This window comes from Pristis pectinata, chromosome 1 (genome assembly GCF_009764475.1).
Source record: "Pristis pectinata isolate sPriPec2 chromosome 1, sPriPec2.1.pri, whole genome shotgun sequence".
Taxonomy (NCBI): domain Eukaryota; kingdom Metazoa; phylum Chordata; class Chondrichthyes; order Rhinopristiformes; family Pristidae; genus Pristis; species Pristis pectinata.
The window spans coordinates 38,879,019-38,902,465 of NC_067405.1; the positions used below are offsets into that span (position 1 = coordinate 38,879,019).

Genomic DNA, 23,447 nt, shown 5'->3' on the forward strand with positions numbered 1-23,447 from the left:
GTAACCCTATATGCCTTTGCTATTTAAGTACCTCTTCAAGTGCATCAAACATTATAATTGTATCTACCTCTAGCATCTCCCCTTGGAACTCATTCCAGATGACCATTATTCTATATGAAAAACTCACCCCTCAGATCTCCTTTAAATTTCTCCCCCTCACCTTAAGCCCATGCCCTCTAGTTCTAAGTTTCCCTACCCTGGAAAAGGACCCTTTCCATCCCATCTATGCCCCTCAAATTTTAAGCACCTCTATAAGGTCACCCCTCAGCCTCCTACTTTCCAGTAGGACTGAACCCAACCTATCCAATTTCTCCTCATCACTACAGCCCTCCATTCTGGGAAATATCGTGACAAAAATCTCTTCTGCACTATTTCTACCACATCCTTCCTGTGGTGACTATAACTGTACATAATACTCCAAATGCAGTCTAACCAATATTTTGCACAGCTGCAACATGTCCCAACTCATACTCAATGTCTCAGCCTATGGAGACAAGAATACCAAATGCCTCCTCCACTACACTATCCATTTGTGTTGCCACTTTCATCAAGTTATGGACTTGCATGCCAACATCCCTCCATACATCAATGTTCCTAATGTTGCTGCCACTTTACATGTCCTACTAGAACTCCCCAAAGTGCATAACCTCATCTGTATTACATTTCACCTGCCACCCCTACCCAACTTTCCAGCTGATGTCCCACTATAACCTTAGACAATGTTCTTCACTCTCTGCAGCTCCACAATATTCATGTCTTCTACAAACTTAATCAAGCCATCTACATTCTCATCCATGTCATTTATACATATTACAAACCTTGGTTCTGGCACCAATCCCTGCAGTCCAGTCAGAAGAAACACCCATCCACCACTACCCTCTGCCCCCTAGCACCAAGCCAATTTTTGATCTAATCTACCCCAGATCCTTTATGCCTTAAAGTTCAGGACCAACCTACCATGCAGGCCATGTAAACAACGCCTTTTGTCCTGCCTTCAATTTTCTTAGTTACCTCCTCAAAAAGAGACAGGATCTCCCCTCAACAAAATCACGTTGACACTTCCTAATCAGTCCCCTTCTTTCTGGCAGAACAAGACATCGCTCAGAATCTTCAACTTTTAACCATTAACACAATTCTTATAGATAGTAGGAAAAAGGTCAGAAAGTGAGCCACTGGCTGTAAGTTACCCTGCTTCTCTCATGCTATTGTCACCACAAGTTATGACAGATCAGCAACATGAAATATTACAGTATTTCCTGCATTTTCTGTTTTTATTATAGTAGCTACATGGCTTGTAGAATTACATTTATGGTCAAGAGTAATGAGAGCTTAGCAATGGATATTCTGTTGAATGTCGGAGGAAACTCACTCTTGTTGGAAATAGATGATTATTTACCTCTCCACTGACAATTCCTAACCTGCTGAATATTTCAAGTTATTATTCTCATTACTTCTACATGAGATTCTTGGTAATATTGGTCATAGGTGCTGTCAAGGCAACCTAGGCAAGTGAGTGCAGGTGCAAATGGAACCAAACATTTTTATCATTACTTAATATGACAAACTTACAAGGTGGTGTGGAAGGAAAGTCAGTGGTGAAGCAACTGAAGATTGTAGTGCCTGGGAGCTATCCTAAAAACTCCAGGTGCTGTATTGATTGACCTCAACATACAAACCATCATCCTGTATCAGATATGGCTATAGCTAGTGAAAAATACTACTTAGTTCCCATTAACAGATTTACCATGGTTTGATGCCCCAATCCATCCAAATTTTGCCTTTGGGATTGGATAAGCAAACTAAAATCTGACAATGAGGTTTGGAGCTTAGAGTCATAGAAAGTCAAAGTAGTACAGCATGGAAACAGGATCTTTGGCCCAACTCATCCATGACTCCCATGCGCTTGTTTGGCCCATATCCCTCTAAACCTTTCCTATCCATATACCTGTCCAACTGTCTTAAATGTTATTGTACCTGCCACTTTCTCTGGTAGCTCATTCCATATATGCATTACCTTCTGCATGAAGTTGCCCCTCATATCCCTTTGAAATCTTTCCCCTCTCACTTTAAACCTATACCCTCTAGGTTTTTTATTATTCCCTTTCCCTAGGAAAAGGACCATATGCATTCACCCCATCTATGCCCCTCATGATTTTATACACCTCTGAAAGTCACCCCCTCAGGTCTCCTACACTTCAATGAATGAAGTCCTAACCTGCAAACGTCTCACTATAACTCAGGCCCTTGAATCCTGGCAACATCCTATCTTCTTTGCACTCTTCCCAATGTAATGACACCTTTCCTATAAGAGGGCAACCAAAACCATACACAATGCTCCAGGTGCAGCCTCACATCATGTCCCAACTCCGATACTCAATGCCCCAACTGAAGGCCAGCATGCCAAACACCTTTGCCACCCTGTCTACCTGTGACACCACTTTCAGGGTGCTATGTACTTGTATTCCTAGGTCCCTGTTCCATGACACTCCCCAGGGCCCTGCCATTCACTGTACAAGTTCTACCCTGGTTTGATATCCCAAAATGCAACACCTCACACTTACCTAGATTGAATACCATTCTTCAGTTGACTTACCAAGTGCCTTGTAATTTTTGATAACCTGCACTATGATACCATTTTTTTTTATCCACAAACTTACTAACCACATTTTATACATTCTCATCCAAATTATTTATACAAATGACAAAACAATGGGCCCAGCACTGATCCCTGTGGCAAACTACTAGTCACAGGCTTCCAGTCCAAAAACCTTCTGCCATTGCCCTCTGTTTCCCACCATCAAGCCAATTGTGTATCCCCAAATCCTATGCTATCTCACCTTCCAGACTAGCCTTCCATGCAAGACCTTGTCAAAAGGCCTTGCAGAAGTCCATATAGACAACATCAACTGCTCTGCCCTAAATCCTCTTAGTTACCTCTTCAAATAAAAAACGATCTAAAACTCTGATTCCTGGCAGAACACATTCTGAAGCTCAATAAGCAGGTTAATGGTGAGTGAATGCAACTTGGATGTGACATTGTCAATGAGACTTGAGTAATCTTGTATAGTGGTAAATGGCCAGAGGATATAACCAGGCAATTTTCTACAATTTTGGGTAGATGCAATTATTGTAGCTATGCTTAGAACACTCATCCCAGAAGTAAAACTAGTTTTGAAATACAAGTCTGGAGTTGTCAAATCCCAAAGCATGTCACATTCAGCATTTTCAGTAATGAATATTAAAATTGGATCAACCACATGAAAGTCACAAATGCTTCAGCCTTGTTTTATACTAATGCTGGGTTCTGGCAGATGGAGGATGAAGATATTAATGGAGTATCCTTCTGCAAGCAAGCCAGCCATTGTATGTTTTCACACATGAATGGAACTGGCAGAATTGCAGAGCTCAAATTTGATATCACATAACTACCTCTGGGTCCTCTTCTTCAACAAGCACAGATGTGTTTTTTTTTTACATTCAATGTTGCTGCTGGAATGCTCTTCTACAACCTAACTAAACCAGGGATGCCATTCACCATCTCCACCTTTTGAAATCTTGGGGTGCAGGTCAGAGGATGGACATCTAAATAATGTCAATTTCTATCAGCTCCTCATTCACTCTAGCTCTTGTCATCAGGTTGAGTCATCATCAGGGATGGATACATCTGCAACAGGTTTGGTCCAATCCTCAAACCAGAAGATTTATTTTGCAGTTCTCACATATGGGCACCTGTTCAGGCAGAGTCTGCAAGTTTTGTCATTCATTAGTTGGCTAGATAGGTCAATAAATAAAATGGTACCAAGTACCCTGTACAACTATCTGAAAGGAAAGAATCTCCAGGACTTTGGGAGATTGGATTGATGGTGGGGAGAAGGTAAATAGTAGAACAACGGCAAGTGGGATTCACCAGATTGCTCTTACAAAAGTCTGTATAGATGTATTGGTCCAAAAAGCCTCTTTCCATGTTGCAACTATTCAGCCAAGAGCCAAGCTGGAGGAATTAAAATGTAACACTAGAAATCAGCCAAGTTGTACAGGTCAACAAATGGTTTATTAGCAACAGGGGAAGGTTAAACAAGTTCAATTTTTGTTCCTTTTCTAAACTAATAACTGCAAGCTAATTATCTTTCGAAAAATCATCTAGTCATCTTGAAGTTAATCATTCATTTCCAGAGACAGCCACAAGGTTACTTCCATTTGTGCAATTAGTAGCCAAAATAGAAATTAAATCACCAGAAGTGGTATGCAATTTGACCAAGATGTCACAACTCATTCCAATCCACTAAAGCCAACTTTTGCAAGGATACAAAGCTCTAGCTCTGCACTTGTGGAATAGTTGCAATGAAGTTTTAATCAGGTTTTCTTCAAATCAGTTTAGTGGCAGCTGCTGGCTGTACACTTAGCAAGTAATTAAGTTCTTTCAACATTTTCGTGGCTGGTGAATAAGGTGAATGCATCTTGCCGGTGAGAACTTCTCCAGAGCTGGCAGAGGCTTTTGATGTGCAATTGTAAATGGAAAATTATGGCTCAGCTAAAAATTGGAAGTAAATACACATAATTAGCCCTTTCTTTGAAGAACTTGTTTCAGGTATAGGATCAAGAGGGGAGTTATTTGTAGGCATTTTATTAATACTGTTCATATTGTGGAAGCAGTAAAATCATAGCCAGCCTGTCAAGGAAGACAATCTTAGTTGTTGTATTTGACTAGAGTTTTGGGGTTACTGCAATGGCAACTTTTCTATACAAGTCAAATGAATTGCCACTTTTAGCATTCAACCACCCCATCACCAAAAACTCAACATAATACCAGATTGGTTTCCTTGTTTTATTAGTCTATTCCCTTATTTCCCCTAAAGAAATTGGGGATGCCAGATGGAATTAAGTGGTGACCATAAAATGTGATTTCATTTTTAAAAATCTTAAGTCACCCACTAGACTTAACACTCAAGGACATTTCTGCTATGCTGCTGTTAAAGGGGAGATCTATTCTGTTGCTAAACCAGACTGACATTTTAGTAAAAGTGATATTGAGAAAGAAATAACCCAAGGTCTAAAGTACAGATGCTGATGTATCTCCCATGATGTTTGCCCTTCTGGATTCCAGACCAGCATTTACAATTCTTCCTTCATTAAAATCTAAGAGATGAATGACTGAACTTGTAAAGAATTTGTGTGTCATTTTCAATAATTTAAAACTTATTTGTAAACTACAATTTGGTAATGATCAAACAAATTAATCCATCATTGACAGTGCAAAGTTACAGTTACATGTCATTCTAGTACGGACTCTTACAGGCACCACCACTCACTCCTCTCCTCCTCCACCCCCAAAAGAAAAGTTTGACTGCTCCAATCAAACAAATCTGCCAAATATTAAATGAAGTGAATTCATTTTACCACCTCTGTCCCTCTTAAGATATGGAGAGACCAAATTATAGTTATATGGGTGCAGGCAAGGTTCTGGCACTTAAAACTGTAAACATAGATGTTTGAGTTACAGGACCATGGATTTTCATAGGGAAGAAAAAGCAGAAAGGTATGCCAGTATTACAACCAAACAATTTTCTCATTATTTCATAAGCATCAATTGAAATGAAAGAATACAGAGTCTAATAACTACACAGATTTGTGCAAGCTTAATTGTTTTGAAGCATATTGGTAATATTTTTATTCATACTCACCTTGTCAATAGTTCTAGCCAAGGTAAAACTCATTTTAGATGCATTGATAGCACTGAAAAATATAGAAAAAGTAATTCTATTACTTAGAATGGAAGTTGGATGGGTTTGTGATCCATTTTTGACAGGAATCTGTAAACAAAAAAGGACACTTGGAAGGCAAGGCAGACAAGTACTACCACTCAGGCAATGGAAGGAGCGAGAGAGCGACCGGTAGAGAAATAACTCAATAATTGTTTCCCCTACCCTTCTCTTCCCCAACCCACCCCACCACCCCCAACCACACACACCCCAAGCTCATGTAAAAGTATTAAAGCAGGAAGAGATCTTTGTGCAGAACTGGCCATATCATTATGGTGGAAAATCCAGTTTCAAGTATTAAATGACATTCAAATAATACACACTATAGATGAAGAACATTTATGCCAGGATATTGGACTGAATGTCCCCAAAATCTTTTGCCATGAAACAAAATTCATAAAATTGTATATACACATGGCTGTGCTAAGAAAAACTAAAGATTAACAATAGGGAGATAAGGCAATGTCACATTTTTGCATCTAGTCTACACTCTCTCTTAAGGGAAAATTTATAAAGCTCCAAGTTCAATTGGTATATTATTGCAAGGAAACCTATATGTGGAGGTCAGTGCTTTCTGTTCTATTGTCAGTTTGTTCAATCAATTTTTCATCAATATATTGGATTAAGCATGAACTATAGCAGAAATGACAATTGCCTAGAGGTTAAACTAGAAAAAAAAACTTGCTTTGAGGTTAGTCTAATTTCCTGAACCAAATAAAGTCCCAATCAATACAAAATCAAATATAGCTCCTTTAGTGAAAAGCCCTGATGAATCTTGCATGCAAACTTTTCCCTTGCTTAAAAACTAGTACAGCCAATTCAGCTCGAGAGTTACATTCTGAACCAAAGTCAAAATTTGAGTGGGGCACTGGTAATTTAAAAATAAAAAAAATATTTCCAGATATCCAATTTATTGGCATTAGTCAAACACAAATGGGAGTTCAGACAAGAGGCAAACACATGCAAAATACATTTTGCAAGTATGTTGGATGCATTGGTAGTTACCAATGAGGAACTGATCACCAAATAGTAAAAGACACTGAAATTTGCTTCAAGAATGGCTCTGTCCTCAGACAGAATATTTGGTCAATCTCAACAACTAAAAAAATTGTTCTTTGGTTACTTACTGTCTATCACTTGCAGGACTGAAGGTCTGTTACTGTATTCTCATACTATCCATGCAGAAAGTAATCAGCTTTATACATTCACCAGAACACAAGTTAGAAAAGGATGTGGAATTATTTACCTTGAGCTTTGAAGCGACTTGATTTCTTGGTCAGTTTTTTCCTCTTTTTTGGCAACCTTCATACATATGAACAGAAAAGTGTATAATATTCTCTGTATTGACTCATTTGTCAACGAATAATTACAATTATTTTGAAACCCCCATGGATTGAATCATAGTGCTATCCTGCTTTATGGAAATTTGATGCAGTAATTACAAACCATATTTGTTCATGGGCGAAACAGATTTTAAAAAAAAATCAGCATCAGACACTTTAAAAATAAATCAAAACATGATATAAATGCACAAAGACTTTTTGATTACTGGGAACTGTCAAAGTGAACAAGAACTCCAGAACTACTTTTAATTATCATTGCTTTTTAAAGGGATAATAGAAATCAAGCAAGTTAATTCAGGAAAGCAGCACCAAGAGAAGGATGTTATTGTTTGGCCTGCCCCTGCTTCTATTTATGTTCTAATGTTATATTTCTTTTTAAAATAGTTATTGCCTGTATTTTTGCCACACAATAACTTCAAAAAAAGGAAAAAAAAGTCTGCAGCAAGGTGCAGGACACAAGGAATCCTGTGCAATGTAAACAGGCACTTTAGGTCAAGAAACAAAACGTACAAGGCACAAATAGGAACAGTGGAATTACCAGAAATTTGCCAAGTTCAAATACCAAGTCCAGGATGTTGTCACATGTCTAAATGGAGGACCAGGAATCTTGAAATTGTTAGACTAGTGGCGAGCATCTGAAGACCATAAGACTATAGGAGCAGAATTAGGCCATTCCACCTATCGGGTCTGCTCATTTTTCAGTTTATCTTTCAAAGTTGGATGTGGTTAAAACACTTAGGACAGAAAAGTCAGTGAAAAGAAATCATTGATTTGAATAAGGGTCAGGCACTTTAACATTAAAGTGTTTCTCTGCAGATGCTACAAAGTTCTTCATTGTGTTTTGTTTCCCCCCAGATTTTCACCACAGTATTTTGCATTTGATCAGTACTAATTTATATTTCATACAAAATAAATCTTCCTTGGAAATTCTAATCTTCTTCCAAATACAACCATCTTATACTAATTTTGAAGAGAATTTTAGTAATGCTGCAAAGTTATTGGCCAATTTTTCTTTCATTACTACAGTTCAAGTTTTTTTTTGGGGGGGGGGCGGAAATGGGATGTCAAGTTAACCAAAATCCTGCAGCATTTACTTTAAACTTAAAGGCACATGATACATCACCTGATACCAAGAAAAGTCAGTTACAAGGATTTAAAGCAAAATCATTTGCATACCTAATTATCTGAAGGGTCGAATATTTTTAAAGGAGTGTTTAACACATTAGCCATTTTTGATAATGTAATAGACACTAATTAGTACAAAAATAAGCATGTTATTGGTAGATATTAAAATTAACTGTTGTAATATGGAAAGACAAACTTCTAATGTTAACTTGCAATATGACATTCACAGGCAAAACAATAGATTTCAAACACACTGGAAATACCAGCACTACATGGAGTATTTTAGCTACCTTGACCAATAGGATTATTTAGTGATGGAAGAAAGAAAGAAAAATAAATTTCCAATCAATAATAAAGACCATCAACAGTGCACATGAAGCACTAACTGCATTTTAGATAGAAGTGTGCCTCAAGTGCTTGTTTACAAGTAAATCTTTAAAAAGTGTGCAACCTCACTTAGATAATGCACCAAGATATCCAGTGAAGTCAGACTAGAATTCTCAACTTGAAGATCAGAAAGTTTCAATGAACTGTGGTAGCCTTGTTACAAAAAAGTATCAACACACAAAATGCTGGAGGAACTCAGTGGGTCAGGTAGCAACAATGGAGGGAAATAAACAGCTGATGTTTTGGGACCCTTCTTCAGGACTGGAAAGGAGGTCAGAAGTCAGAATAAAAGGGGTGGAGTAGCATGAATTGGCAGGTGATAGGTGAATGGGGGGGGGGGCGTGGTGAGGAAGAGGAGGAAAGAAAAAGAGGGAAGATGTGCAAAGCTGGGGAGGTGGTAAGTGGAGGAGGCAAAGGGCTGAAGACAATGAAGTCTGATAGGAGAGAACAGTGGACCATGCAATACAAAAAAGGGAAGAGGTGGGGAACTAAAACATCAACTGTTCCTTTCCCTCCATAGATGCTGCCTGACCCACTGAGTTCCTCCAGCATTGTGTTGCTCCAGATTTCCAGCATCTGTAGTCTCTCACATTACAAGAAGTACAATTTTTAGTGAGCAAATGGTGGATAAACTGGCATTTTGCAAATACAAATTGTTGATGAGCAATAGGTGTATCAGACAAGGACAGAGTTCTAATTTGGACATTAAATGAGAAACAAGGGAATTGGATAAAGCAAATCATTAAAAGAGGAAATAAAACAATGCCAAGATTATTTATCTACATTAATATACAAAAAGCCAGCCATACTCTTGTGAATGAAACTGAAAGAGGCAGATGTATTAAGCATTGAATGTGCTTTAGAAGTGAAGTTCATTGTGCCTTAAACTCAAGAAATTTCTACAACCAATGGTTTGACTAGCCTTAACAGCTACATTCAACTAAATGCAGAACAAATATTGTCAATCTATGTTGTGAATACCATAATAATAGTTGAGTGTTCTGGTCAGAATCCAGCTGAGTCCTGTTTGCAAAAAATCCTCGAGTGTTGGATGCAATGCCAAAGTATTCTTGAGATAAAAGATAAAAACTGATCCCACTTCCAAAGGGCTGATGATGATGAAATCACACTTAGAATAGAAAGTCTCAATATTTAAATGTGAATGAGTAACTTGAAGCATAAAGTCTTACTGTTATTTGTTCACTCTTGGACAAGATAATAGCTGCTGCTACTAGCAGAATTAAAGTTCAAAACCTAATCCTCAACTAATGAGATAATACCCTAATAGGTATTGCTCATATTCTGGTCATCCACAACTTCCAACTCCAAGAACCAAAGTAGTCTACAAGTCAACATAGAGTACAAATCACAGAAGGAAGCTATTCAGTGAAATGAATCTGTACCAGTTTTATGTAAAAATCATTCCTCTCCTTAACCTCCCTCTTCTCTTCCCCCCCCCCCCCCCACCCCACCCCCAACACACACAGCTGCTAATTCTATTTCGCATACAAGTTTAATCTGGTTCCACAACTATCCCAGCTAGTGCACTCCAGGCCCCAATTGCTCAGGTCTATAAAAAAAATATCCATGTTATCTTTCACCATTCAGCTTCGTTCTATAGCCTGTAGTTCTCAACTCCTCTGCAAATGAGAGTTTCTTTCCATCTATCATGAATACATTTCATGTTTAACATTGAAAAGTTTGTCAATGTAAAACTGCATACTGAGATACAAGAATTAGAAAAAATTAACTCCATAAGAAATATAGGCATAATGACAACTGAAAATTGTCAAAATGCCAAAGAAAATTGGCAATGGTTTTTTTTGGGGGGTGGGGTGGGAAGAGAAGGAAAACGAGGGAAAATTAAAACAGAGATTGAAACATAAAAGCTCTTCAGGGTTTTGAGATAGGGGATGTTTCCTCTTGTTGATGAATTTAGAATTGGAGAGGTCAGCACTTAAAAGTAACAACTCACCCATTTAAGGCAGACAAGGCAAAAATATCTCCCCTCAGATGGAGATGATATTTTGGGTTTCTTCCTCAAAGAATGGTGGAAGCAATCTTCTAATTTTTTTTAAGGCAAAGGTTGGCAAATACTTGATCAACAATGAAGTGAAAGGTTACCGCGAATAGACGAGAGCTCACAGTGAAAGGTTACAAACAGACTTTATTAAATAGCGAGTAGGCTTAATAACCCCAGTGGTTTACTTCTAATTAGTACGCTCCAATGTACCTAAAGCCCGTAAGATCGCCGAGCATGGTTAAAATACCCCGTTTTCAGGAAGTCGCGGTTCACCTTGCTCAATATCCCTTCACTCAGTCACCCTACTCCATACATAAAGTAATAGCTCTACCAATTTATAATCAGAAACAAGTTCTAACATGGAAGACTTACAGAAAAGAGCGTGAGTAGTACCCAAAGAATTTCAAGAAGTTCTTGCACCGAATTTCCCACGCCTTAATCTAGTACCTAACGAGAAAATTAGGTCTCAACACAGAAAGGGCGTTTCTTCTCATATGAAAATTCGTTAATTTTGTTTTTAAACGTCAAGAAAAACATCTACTACTTTCCTATTTACACCTGGAAGATGACTATTAGGAATTAGAACTCGACCCAACTCCAGAAAATAAGAAAAATCTGGACGTCACAGTGAAAAAATTCAGTTCGCACAATGACGAGAATAACATTCACTTTACCGTTTTCCGTAATTCCAATCGTAAAAACACCTTAATTCCACCGCGATTTAAGGGACTCAAAGCAGGTGGTTCTGCATTTACTTCTGATTGCAAGCGGTTCATTGGAGGGAATCGTGCTCATTGACTTCCATCTCCAAACAATGTCACTTGATTTAACTGCAGATAACATAATGAAAAACAGCAGCTACAAAGAAATAATCACTTAACCGAAATAGCTTCAGGAATTAAAAAATGACATTAAATATAAATCCCTTCTCGTACTGCGCATTTGAAACATCTCAAAGTTCAGGTAACCTGCACCCCCTCTGTCCCGAAATATCTCCTTGTGGTCCGGCCAAATCCTCCCACACACCCTTCTTTCTAAATCTTCCATCACCCAGTTTCTTTCCCCCTCCCCCATCAGCCACACACTCCTCCCAGTAGGTCCCCTACTACCTCTCTCCACTATTCCCATCTGCCCACCATTTTATTTCCATCCTTCACCTTCCTTTCTTATCTGATTCCATAATCTGCGGCCCTTTGTTGTCTCCACTTATCAACTCCCATTTTCTGTTGCAATCTCTGCCCCTCCCTCTCCCACCTTTTTAATTTTTAATACTCTTACCTGATGGAGCGGGGAGAAGCTCCTGTGTTTCCTCTTGCTCCCATTAGCAGTGCAAGAACAGATATGGGAAACCAGATGCCCCTCCAGACAGGGTTCTACTCCATACACACCACAATGGCTTTTTAACCTTCTGCTTTGGAGAGACTTGTACAGGATCAAGTCTGACAACTGAACTAAAGTAGCAATTTGCAGAATCCCAGAGGTTAAGTCAAGTTAGCAAAAAAAATTAATGTAAAATTATTGCAGCTCAAGTAGAAATAGTTGGGCATTCCTGCTTGGAACAACTTCCTTTGAATTTAATTATTCTATTTAATCATTCTATTTAATCACCCTCCTCACATACCCTGATGGGACAATTTTTGAGAGTCCCTGGTATACCACTTTCCTTTCCCTCCAATCTGAAATTTTGGGCCTGAGCCAACACAAAAAAAACTAAGCATAAATTTTTACTGTCCTCTCAGGTATTCAGACTGATCACTTTCTTTGTTGCTTTTCACACTCCACATTGTTGCCAAGTAAAAATCATTCCTTTTGTCTTAACACGTGAGAACAAGCAACGTAGTGGCAATATTTGGAAGAACCACCAGTTGACCTGGGTTCACACCTGCTGATCAATCTCCCTCTCAGCCTTATCAATCGGGGATGTCACCCGATTTAGTGAAGAGATGGTCACAAGAAACAAACATCATGAGTTTTAAATTGGAGAGGGATGGTAGTTGGGACTGCGTGGTGTTTGTTGCGTTGTCGCAGTTAACAAAATCAGGATATTGCAGCATGTTAATGTTACAATTCAGTTTCATTTCTTGGCGAAATTCACATTTACTTAGCTTTATCACATTGTCTATTTTTCAAGTTCTTTACAATTCCAATTACAATCCTAATTGCTAATATTTATGTTGTTTATACCCAAAATAGTTGATGATTTTAATGAAATTTAATCTGAATTGTTTATTTGAAATATAGTTTACAAAAAAAACACAAGTAAATATTCTGTCTTCATTGTATCAGTAACTAGTATAGGTTTCTTGATTCTTGAAACATTCTTCCAAATGTTTTCTTGTATAATTAGTGAAGCAGCTTGTTCACAGCAGTAGGACATTTCTCATCTCTCTCCAACAGAACCAAGTGGGTCTATACACTTCAAAAGTAAAACAACATACTGGTCAATTCTTGCCAAACTTATGCTGATCTATTAATCAACGACTCTGCCACCAGAAGTGAGGAAAAAGGAGAAAAATGCTGAAGGCATTTGGAGACCAAAGGGAATAGGAAATGAAGGTAAAACTAAGAGTGACAGCTGGTGTAGTGTGGTGTGAAGTCATGAAGCAGAGAATTTTAACTTCATTGTGCCATAGGGACAAGGAGCCAATGTGTGTCAGTGAGGATGAATGATAATGGACAATTAAGAGTTTTCTGGTGAATTGGTAAATGTATCGATCTAGTAGAGTTTAGGGAAAGTGATGGAGAGGCACGGTCGGAGAAGTAATGTACAGAGCTAACAAAAATGGTCATAGAATAACGAAGGGGGTGGAAGTAAGTGATGCTTAAGACTATGAGTAAGCGGACAGTGTAGTTTCTGGTTACGTTTGCGTGGGAAATGAGATTCTGCTGCTGCCTTCTTCCAAAACTAACAGTAATACATTCACTGCCTTAGCAAAACTAATTTTGAAGTATTTTAAACTACCGAATTGTGGTCTACCTCGACGATTTTTTATATAATTAATTTATAGACATAAACAAGCTGTGCATTTCTTTCCTGAGACTACAGGAAGCTCTAAATACAATTGTTTATAGCAAGCTGGTTTTACTTTAAAAATAAGACCTCACTGCTAAGAGAATACCACAGCCAGCTGGCCTGATCAGTCACCAGAAGTCATGTCTCATAGGACTGTTAGTGGATTGGCTCCCAGGATAGTTGAGAATTTATGCAGGGTTCAGCTGGAGAGAAAGGAAAGGGTTGTCTAGTGTTTATCCAGGTCACTGTAATCTCTCAACCTCAAGTAAAGGGTTTCATCAAGGAATAAGGAATTCTGTATTTTTTGTCCTTTAATTGAAAATTTCTCATCAGGGCTTCACCACAGCTGATCAAGGGTTTCACCACTGGTTTGTTACAAACATAGATAGCAGGAGACAACAATCCTGCACTAGATGGGAAACATTCATAGTTAAATAGATTAATTATGTATGGTGAAAAGTATAATAGCAATAAATAATGCAGACAGAATGTAGGGATAGGTAATGGAGCAGATTATATTGTTATAAAAGCCATTGACTTACGGCGAGTGTACCTCTGAGAGAAAGGCAAGCTTATGCTGATAGCAACAGTAATTCTGTGACCCAAAAGATCTGAAAAATGATTTTTAAAGCAAATACCTGATAAGTAGTGACTGTCTCAAACTTGGTGCTAGAATATCTTAAAGATGTAGCCATAAAAAATATGCACTAAAATCAAGATGGAGAATAAAACCAAATGTTACTGCACAATTGTAGCAGTAAAAGTTGTTTGGAATTCTATTAATGTTGGAATCTTGCAATCTAGAATATCAAGTTAATATACCAGTAGCAAAAATAGAAAATGTCGTTGATATCCATCTTGATAATCATCACAGTAAAACATTAACTCTATCTTTCTCCATAGATGCTGCCTAATCTGCTGAGTATTTCCAGCATTTTGCTTTTATTTCCAGCACCTGCAGTTTTCTACTTCTAACAAACATGAGCTTCAGAGAGAAAATATTGCTAAACTAGTGAAGAAAAAGAAAAAAAATCTTGAGCTCAAAACTTCAGTGTATGGAATGATCACATTTATTTATAAATGCATATAGCAAATGGCAGTGAAACCAGCCACAGAATGGGAATGGAAAAATAAGTTTTCAGTTTACTGGGAAATACACATTCTTTGAAATTACAAAACTTCTTTAAAACAAAATGTACTTATTTTCATTTTGATTAATTCATCTATTTTAAGACTCCTGTATTTTAAAATTAACTTCAATACAGGACACTCCTTTAAGAAATGATTTCAACCTTGTTCACATGGCAGTTCCATATTTACACCAAAGAAAGCAAAATTTACAAGGTGTATGGAATACATAATTTGAAGATTCAATAATTCAATAAAACAAAATGGACATATATATTTAAAATGTCTGTACAAACCAAAAGTAACACTTTATTCACAGAAGTTTCACATTTTATTTTGCTCACACATTATCCAACTATTTTCTTCCATCTCAAACCTTTCATCACTTTGCCCACACCACCACCACCAAACTATAAAAGCTACATAAGAAATCTAACATCTAGTCTGACTTAAAAGACGCATCAATTTTCCTTTGCTGTTCCTTTCATATCCTTTTTCAAAAGATCCACACCCTCAATTCCTTCCTTAAAGTTACATTCACACTGTCTCCACTGGAAATCTTTTACATCAATGATTACTTACAATCAAATCTCAAAAATGGAGCAAAAAGACATTTTTCTTCTATTTTGTCTTCCTAATATTAAACCCAGGAGTCTGGGGATCCTGGGTACTGGTCTGCTCGGTAAGGCGGCCGTGTTGTGGAATACAAGTCTACATAATTAGTTGAGGTTTTTAGTCCACGTTGTGATGTATAATCTGTGACTGCTGGATAATGAATTTGGTCATCAAAATAAGGGTCTTCATAACTGTGGGGAGACTGCATATACATTCTATAAGCATCATAATTTCTTCTGCTTGAGTCATCTTGGCCATAGTACATCTGTGGATGCTGTTAAAAATGTTGAAATTAATAAAGCAGAATTATAGCAACACCATAGAAACTATCAACTCAGTAATATTTAATACAGTTGAAATGATAAATATTAAACTATTTTGTAAAAAATGCAGTTGGTTACACAATGTGCAAGTTATAAATGAAATTTAATAACTATCATAGACTTAGTGCTATATTTGAAAATTCCAGAAACTGTTTTTCCATTTTCCATTGATTTAAGATAGACTTTCATTTAAGTTTTTCAGTCAAGCAGTTTAGAAATCTTTTCTCATTGCCAAATATAGCATTTGGGAGAAGTTCCCACAGATTTAAAAATTAAGTAGATTCATCTTCAGAACTTAATCTGATTTAACACTGTCCAGTGATTTTCATCAACTAGCTGTTACACATTCCTAGATAAGGTTAAGTGCAAAATTGAACACTTAGCAGATATTTTCCACAGAATGCACTCTTGCTAGTGGAAACAGCTAATTGAGATACATCAGTGTCAAACCAATGCGAGGCATTCAAAAAGGAGATTGAAGTGGTTCAGGATAAAGTTATTTCATAAGGAAAATGGGTGAGACTGCCAAAACTAGAGCTCACTGTTGATAAACCACATAGAGGGTTATATACTGAGAGCTCAGTACTGCATAACGGCTAGAAGATACTGTAGAGAATGTAGGGATGAAATTATAAGGAATTTTTAACATGAAGAAAAGGCATAAAGAAAAGGCGTGAAGAAAATACTGATAGGTAAAATCAAAGAAAATCTAAAGATGTTTTACACGTTCATGAAGAACAGGAGGATTAGAGTAGGTCTGCATTCTGAAGATGGATCACTGACCTGAAATATTAATTTTGTTGTTCTCTCTGCAGATGCTGAATATTTTCAGAATTCTCTGCTGTTAGAAAACAAGAGGGCCTCTTAAGGACCAAATAAGTAACTCATATGTAGATGTGGAGGATACGGTAAAGTTCTTAATGAATATTTTGCAACACTCTTCACTGAAGGAGGAATATTTGCCGACAATGTAGTTTTGAAAGAGTGTAAAATTTTAGATGGGATAAACAAGATAAAGAGGGAAGTAATAAGGAATTTGGGATACTTTCAAAGCAGATAAAAACACCAAAAAAAAAGGAGTATGTTCCAGGCTGTTAAAAGCAGTAGAGGAGAACTGTGGAAACTTATGTGGGTCCACTTTATGGGCTATGTGGAATGGTCATTGCTAGCACATGGAACAGTACAGCACAGGAACAGACCCTTCGGCGCACACTATTGTGCCAACTAAACTAGCAATTAAATGCCTAACTAAACTTATCCCTTCTGCCAATACAATGTCCATATCCCTCAATTCTCTGCACATTCATGTGCCTATCCAAGAGCTTCTTAAACACCTCTATTGTATTTGCCTTCACCACCAGCCCTGGCAGTGCATTCCAGGCACCCACCACACTCTATGTTAAAAAAGAACTTGCCCCACATATCTCCTTTGAACTTACCCCTTCTCACCTTAAATATATGCCCTCAAGTATTAGACATTTTGACCCTGGGGAAAAAGGTATCAGCTGTCTCCTCTATCTATATATCTCCTTCGAACTTACCCCCTTCTCACCTTAAATATATGCCCTCAAGTATTAGACATTTTGACCCTGGGGAAAAAGGTATCAGCTGTCTCCTCTATCTATGCCTCTCATAATCTTATTAACCTCTATCAGATCTCCCCTCAGCCCCTGCTGCTCCAGAGAAACCACCGCAAGTTTGTTCAACCTCTCCTTATAGCACATGCCCTCTAATACAAGCAGCATTCTGGTAAACTTCTTCTGTACCCTCTCCATCCTTCCATTAATAGGGTGACCAGAATTGAATGCAATACTCCAGATGCAACCTAACTAGAGTTTTATAAAGTTGCAACATAACTTCCCGACACTGGAATTCCATGCCTCGACTAATAAAGGCAAGCATGCCATACGTATGCCTTCTTTACTGCCCTATCAACCTGCGCAGCCGCTTTTAGTGAGGAATGGACTTGGACCCCAAGATCCCTCTGTACATCAACACTATTAAGGGTCTTGCCATGAACGATGTACTGTCCATTTACATTTGATCTCCCGAAGTGCACCACCTCACATTTGGCCGGATTAAACTCCACCTGCCATTTCTCCACCCATATCTGCAATTGATCTATACCCCGCTGTATCCTTTGGCAGTCTTCTACACTATCCACACCACCAACAATCTTTGCATCATCTGCAAACTTACTAACCCAACCATTTACATTTTCATCCAGGTCATTTATATATATCACAAACAACAAAGGTCCCAGTATGGATCCCTGCAGAGCATCACTAGTTATGGACCTCCAGCCAGAATAAGTATCATCGACCACTACCCTCTGTCTTCTATGGGCAAGCCAATTCTGAATACAAATGGCCAAGTCACCGTGGATCCCATGCATCTTAATCTTCTGGATGAGCCTCCCATAAGGAACCTTGTCAAACGCCTTACTGCAATCCATGTAGACAATGTACATGGTTCTACCTTCATCAATCACCCTCATCACCTCCTCGGGGAAAAAAAAATCAATCAGGTTAGTAAGACATGACTTGCCCCGCACAAAGCCATGCTGACTGTACCTAATTAGGCCATGGTTCTCCAAATGCTCATAAATCCTAAGCCTAAGAATCCTCTCCAATAGCTTCCCTACCACTGATGTGAGACTCACCAGTCTATGGTTTCCAGGATTATCCTTATTTCATTTCATGAATAATGGAACAACATTAGCTATTCGCCAGTCCTCTGGGACCTCGCCTATGGCTAGAGAGGACACGAAGATCATGGTCAAGGCCCCAACAATCTCATTTCTTGCCTCTCTCAATAACCTTGGGTATATCCCATCAGGCCCTGGGGATTTATCCACCTTAATGTTCTTTAAGAGACTGAACACTACCTCCTTATCTCAAAATGCCCCAGCGTATTAGCATGCCCCACACTGATCACACTATCCTCCACATCCTTCTCCTTGGTAAATACTGATGCAGAGTACTCATTTAGGACTTCACCCACATCCCCCACCTCCAAGCACATGTTCCCCTCTTTATCCTTGAGTGGTCCTACCCTCTCCCTAGTTATCCTCTTGTTCTTGATGTATATATAGAATGCCTTAGGATTCACTTTAATCCTACTTGCCAAGGACTTTTCATGGCCCCTTCTGGCTCTTCCAATTCCCTTCTTGAATTTTTTTCTAGTTTCTTTATAATCCTCAAGGGCTCCATTTGATTTTAGCTTCCTAAGCCTTACATACACATTATTTTTCTTTTTGACTAAGTTCATCACCTCTCTCAACATCCAAGGTTTCCTTACCTTGCCATCCTTGTCCTTCCTTCTCACTGGAACATACCTGTCCTGTACTCTGTGTAGTTGGGCTTTAAACATCCTCTACATGTCAGAAGTGAACTTGCTCAAAAACAGCTGTTCCCAATTAACTCCCTTTAGTTCCTGCCTAATACTCGTGTAATTTGCCCTGCTCCAATTTAATATTTTCCCGCAAGGTCCATACTTATCCTTATCTATAGCTATCTTAAAACTCAAGGAGTTGTGGTCACTGTTCTCTAACAGTTCTTCCACCTGGCCAAGCTCATTTCCCAACACCAGGTCCAGTATGGCCCCTCCTCTCGTTGGACAAATTCTGCCCCATCTAAACCTCTTGAACTAAGGAGGTCCCAGTTTATATTAGGGAAGTTAAAGTCACCCATGGCAATAACTCTTGTTGTATTTACACCTTTCCCTAATCTGCCTGCATATCTGTTCCTCAATGTCCTAGTGGCTATTGCGGGGGTGGGTTGCTATAGTATAATCCTATCAGAGTGATTGCACCTTTCTTATTTTTTTGAGTTCGACCCAGTGAATGAGCCCTCCATTATGTTCCCTCTGAGTGCAGCTGTAATATTGTCCCTGGTTAATAGTCCCCTTCCCCCCTCTATCTTTTCTAAAACACTGAGCATCCAGTCCTGTCCTTTTCTCAACCAAGTCTCTGTAATGGTTTGTAAAGTCTCTGTAATGTTTTGGTACTATTCAAGCCAGTCTCTTATCTTCTTTCTCTTTTTTCCAGTTCACTGGTGGTGCTCCCTGATCTCATACAGAATCTCATACATCTTTACTACCAATACCTACTCCCTTCTCAAGGCAACCACAGGAGATGCAACACCTGCCTTTTACCTCTTCCTTTCTCACCAAACATTCCCACTTGGTGAAGCAGAAATTCACTGTACCTCTTCCAATTTAATGAACTGCATTCAGTTCTCACCACACGGTCTCCTCTACATTAGAGAAAACAAACACAGATTGATCAATCTACAAAGATGATCCTGAGCTTTCAGCAGTATCTTTGGCCTCTTAAACTTAACATAAGCTTGACAAACAGAATTGCAAGTCCCTGCTAGGTACGTTACAGCCCTGATGACTTAACTTTGAGTTCAATAACTTCTGATAATCAGCCTTTCCAATATGTATCAATTATTGAAAAGAACTGGGCAGTTCTGAAAATAGATCATCAACTTGCAACATTAATTATACCTCTCTCCACAGATGCTGCCTGACCTGCTGGGCATTTCCAGTTTTTATTTATGATGCCATTCAAGACAGAAAGAAGTAATTTATTTATCCAGAATATGGTGAAGTTTTCTACTCAAAATGGACATTGAGATTCTGTCACTCAGCATATTCAAGACCGAGGTCAACAAATTTTGAGATATGAAAAAAAATCAAGGTACAGGGGGTTTATTGCAGAAAAACAGTGCTAAAGTCAAAGATCAGACATAATCTTACTGGCCTACTCCTACTTCCATTTTTTATGTTGTTATAAAAATGTTTGCTGGTGATACAAGAAGTGTTCTCGTGATTGACAGTGAGGAGAAAACTCTCAGCTCCAGCAGGATGTTGATGGACTGGTAAACTGGGCAGAAAAATGGCACTCAGAATAAAATCCAGAAATGTGAAAGCATGAGTTGGTGGAGGTGCAACAAGGTGGGGAGTACACAATAAAAAGCAAGGCTTGGAGGAACAGAGGGACCACGGAGTATGTGTCCATGGATCCTTCGACGTAGAAAGATGCCTCAATAGAAAGGTTAAACAAGTATTAGGAATGCTTTTATGAACAATGGTATATAATTAAGAGCAGAGAAGTTATGCCAGACTGCCAGTAAGATGGCAATTTAAGTACTGTGAACAGATCTGGTCGCCAGATTATAGGAAAGATGTAAAAGTGAAGAGGAGATGCAAGAATATTGCCAGGATCAGAAAACTTTAGCTGAGGAAAGATTGGACAGGCTGGGGTTGTTTTCTTTCAAACAGTAGGGCTGAGGGGAGATTTAATTGAAGTGTTAGGAATTATTTGAATTTATTAGGACCTTAGATAAACTCAACTTTGACTTTTGGCTTTGAGATAGAAAATAACAGAATGACTTGTCCCTTAGCAAAAGGCATTGATTTTACATAATTGGTATAGGGATTGGGTGGAGTGAATGCTCGGAGAGGGCGTCTACCAGTTCATTCGCTCACATGTTGGTAGATGTCTGGAATTCGATTCTAAGAGGCTTTATACAGGCAGAAACGCTCATCACATTTAAAAGGTCCTTGATGTGCATTTGCAGAACAAAAATATGCAAGACTATGGACCCGGCTGCAGATGATAGGATTAGGCTGGTAGATGTTTCTCAACCAGCACTGACATGATGAGTCAAAGGGCCTCTTTCTATTTTGGTAAATTTTCTATGATTTTCTTGGTATATTTTCTTTGATCCTAAATGACCTACAACAAATGTTGTTTTGAAATCCTTAACTTCAATTCTTTCCAGTTGGTCAAGTTAGATCACATATTTACTTGAAATGGACTTAGACTTCTCAACTCAATTCACAGAAGTCTCAGCAGCTATAGGTAAACAAGATTAAATTACTGGTCATAGACTCAAAGCAATGTCCTTATAGACTTGTGTCCTAAATTTTCTGCAAAGTTGTTTCAAAATTATGGAATGCTCAGATGTAGAACTTCTTCACTTTATATTTTCTCATTCAATACTTACATGAAGTCGTCTAGATTCCTCTTTTGCTGGCGAAGAATAGGAACCTATGTAAATTGGTGACAGCTTACTGGAACCTACAAATAAATACATTGAAATCAATCAGTAAAAAGATGCACGATAATTGTGATAATTCAGCCAAAAGGGCAGAATTAAAAACAAGTATGGAAAGTGAAATACATGGAAAAGAGGAAAAAGGAAGTGCAGCAAAGTTTAAATTATGCATCTTCTAAATAAGTTTGTAAGATCAATAGTATATCTAATAATGACTCACTTTAGGCAGAAGGAGCAGTGTGCTGTACATTAAAATAGAAAGTGCAGAGAACTGAGAATAAATTTAAATACAAAATGAGATAAGATATCTTTATTAGTCACATGTACATCGAAACACACAGTGAAATACATCTTTTTGTGTAGAGTGTTCTGGGGGCAGTCCACAAGTGTCGCCACGCTTCCAGAGCCAACATAGCATGCTCACAACTTCCTAACTTGTACGTCTTTGGAGCATGGGAGGAAACCGGAGCACCCAGAGGAAATCCATGCAGTCATGGGGAGAACATATGAGCTCCTTACAGACAGTGGCCGGAATTGAACCTGGGTCGCTGACACTGTAAAGTATTACACTAACCGCTACACTAAAACAGAATAAGATATTACATGTAATTATAATAAATTAGTAACTATTTTCCTGCCATCTACTCTCAAAGTAACAATTCAAAGATATTCATAAAGATATTCATATTCACTCCCATGAAATGCCATAAAATTCTGGTAATCTGCTATCCAATTGTTTGGAAATCCCAATGGTTTGGTTCAAGCTCACCCGCCGTCTCCAATGTCCCCTGTAAGATCATTGGGACCCAATTTCCCATGCTCCCTTTAACCATACTGGGGGCTCTCTTTTCAGCTCATTTTAAGCTTTTCATATTCATGGGAAATTTTATTATGCTGCTGTGTAACATCTTAAAGAGGGTGAACTAAAAATATGTTGGGGTATTAATAGGAGTAATATCCAACAGTCCAGAAAATCTGCCTGTTCAGCACGACCAGTTTTGACACAAACAGAAAAGGCTGGTTATCCTAAATCTTTGAATTCAATATTGAATCCAGAGCACCGCAATGTGCCCAGATGGAAGATGTGGTGCTTCCACTCTAACTTCTTTCTCTGTTTGGCTTCATACATTGTCCAATGAAGCCCAACATAAGCTTGAAGCACCTCATCTTTTGACTAAAGAATGCTGCAGCCCTTGGGACTCAATACTGAATTCAACAAGTGCAGATAACCAGCATTTCCTATTTGTCTCAGAATTGTCCACTTCTGATGCAAGGTTATCTACCTGTAACATTAACTCAGTTTTTCCCTGCCCACAAATATTACCTGATCTGCTGCACATTCCCAGCATTCTACATTGTTTCAGATTCCCAGTAACTGGTATACTCTGCATTTTCATAGTTCCAATTTTTTTTCCACAACTGCCCTCACTGAAATTGGTTTATTATTGTTACATGTACCAAGGTACAGTGAAAAACTTGTCTTGCATACTGTTTATACAGATCAATTCATTACACAGTGCGTTGAGGTAGTACAAGGTAAAACAATACAGAATGCAGAATGGAGACACAAGAAATTCTGCAGATGCTGGAATCTGCAGCAATACACAAAAAGTGCTGGAGGAACTCAGCGGGTCAGGCAGCATCCATGGAGGGAAATAAACAG

The 23,447-nt window shown here is 38.4% G+C and overlaps 2 protein-coding genes across 8 annotated transcripts in view; both read right to left on the minus strand.

Moving 5' to 3' along the window:
• Positions 1-4,081: 4,081 nt before the first annotated feature.
• Positions 4,082-11,929, minus strand: LOC127575993 (death-associated protein-like 1). The gene is made up of 5 exons (XM_052026347.1): positions 11,916-11,929; positions 11,312-11,467; positions 7,006-7,061; positions 5,682-5,733; positions 4,082-4,531 (listed from the first exon to the last, which is right to left on the minus strand). Exons 2-5 carry the CDS (start codon positions 11,411-11,413, stop codon positions 4,421-4,423), a joined length of 321 nt encoding a protein of 106 aa, XP_051882307.1. The 5' UTR covers positions 11,414-11,467; positions 11,916-11,929; the 3' UTR covers positions 4,082-4,420.
• A 2,777-nt stretch (positions 11,930-14,706) lies between these two features.
• pkp4 (plakophilin 4) overlaps positions 14,707-23,447 on the minus strand; it is a 135,494-nt gene continuing 126,753 nt past the window's right edge. For 6 of the 7 annotated variants that reach the window (XM_052019418.1, XM_052019400.1, XM_052019410.1 and 3 more), the window contains 2 exons: positions 21,734-21,807; positions 14,707-15,667 (listed from right to left, as the gene is read on the minus strand). In XM_052019418.1, coding sequence (XP_051875378.1) covers positions 15,419-15,667; positions 21,734-21,807 — 323 coding nt within the window. In that variant the 3' untranslated portion in view covers positions 14,707-15,418. Of the gene's footprint in view, positions 15,668-19,924; positions 19,973-21,733; positions 21,808-23,447 lie in introns of all 7 variants that reach the window. The other variant, XM_052019427.1, reaches the window with a different exon arrangement.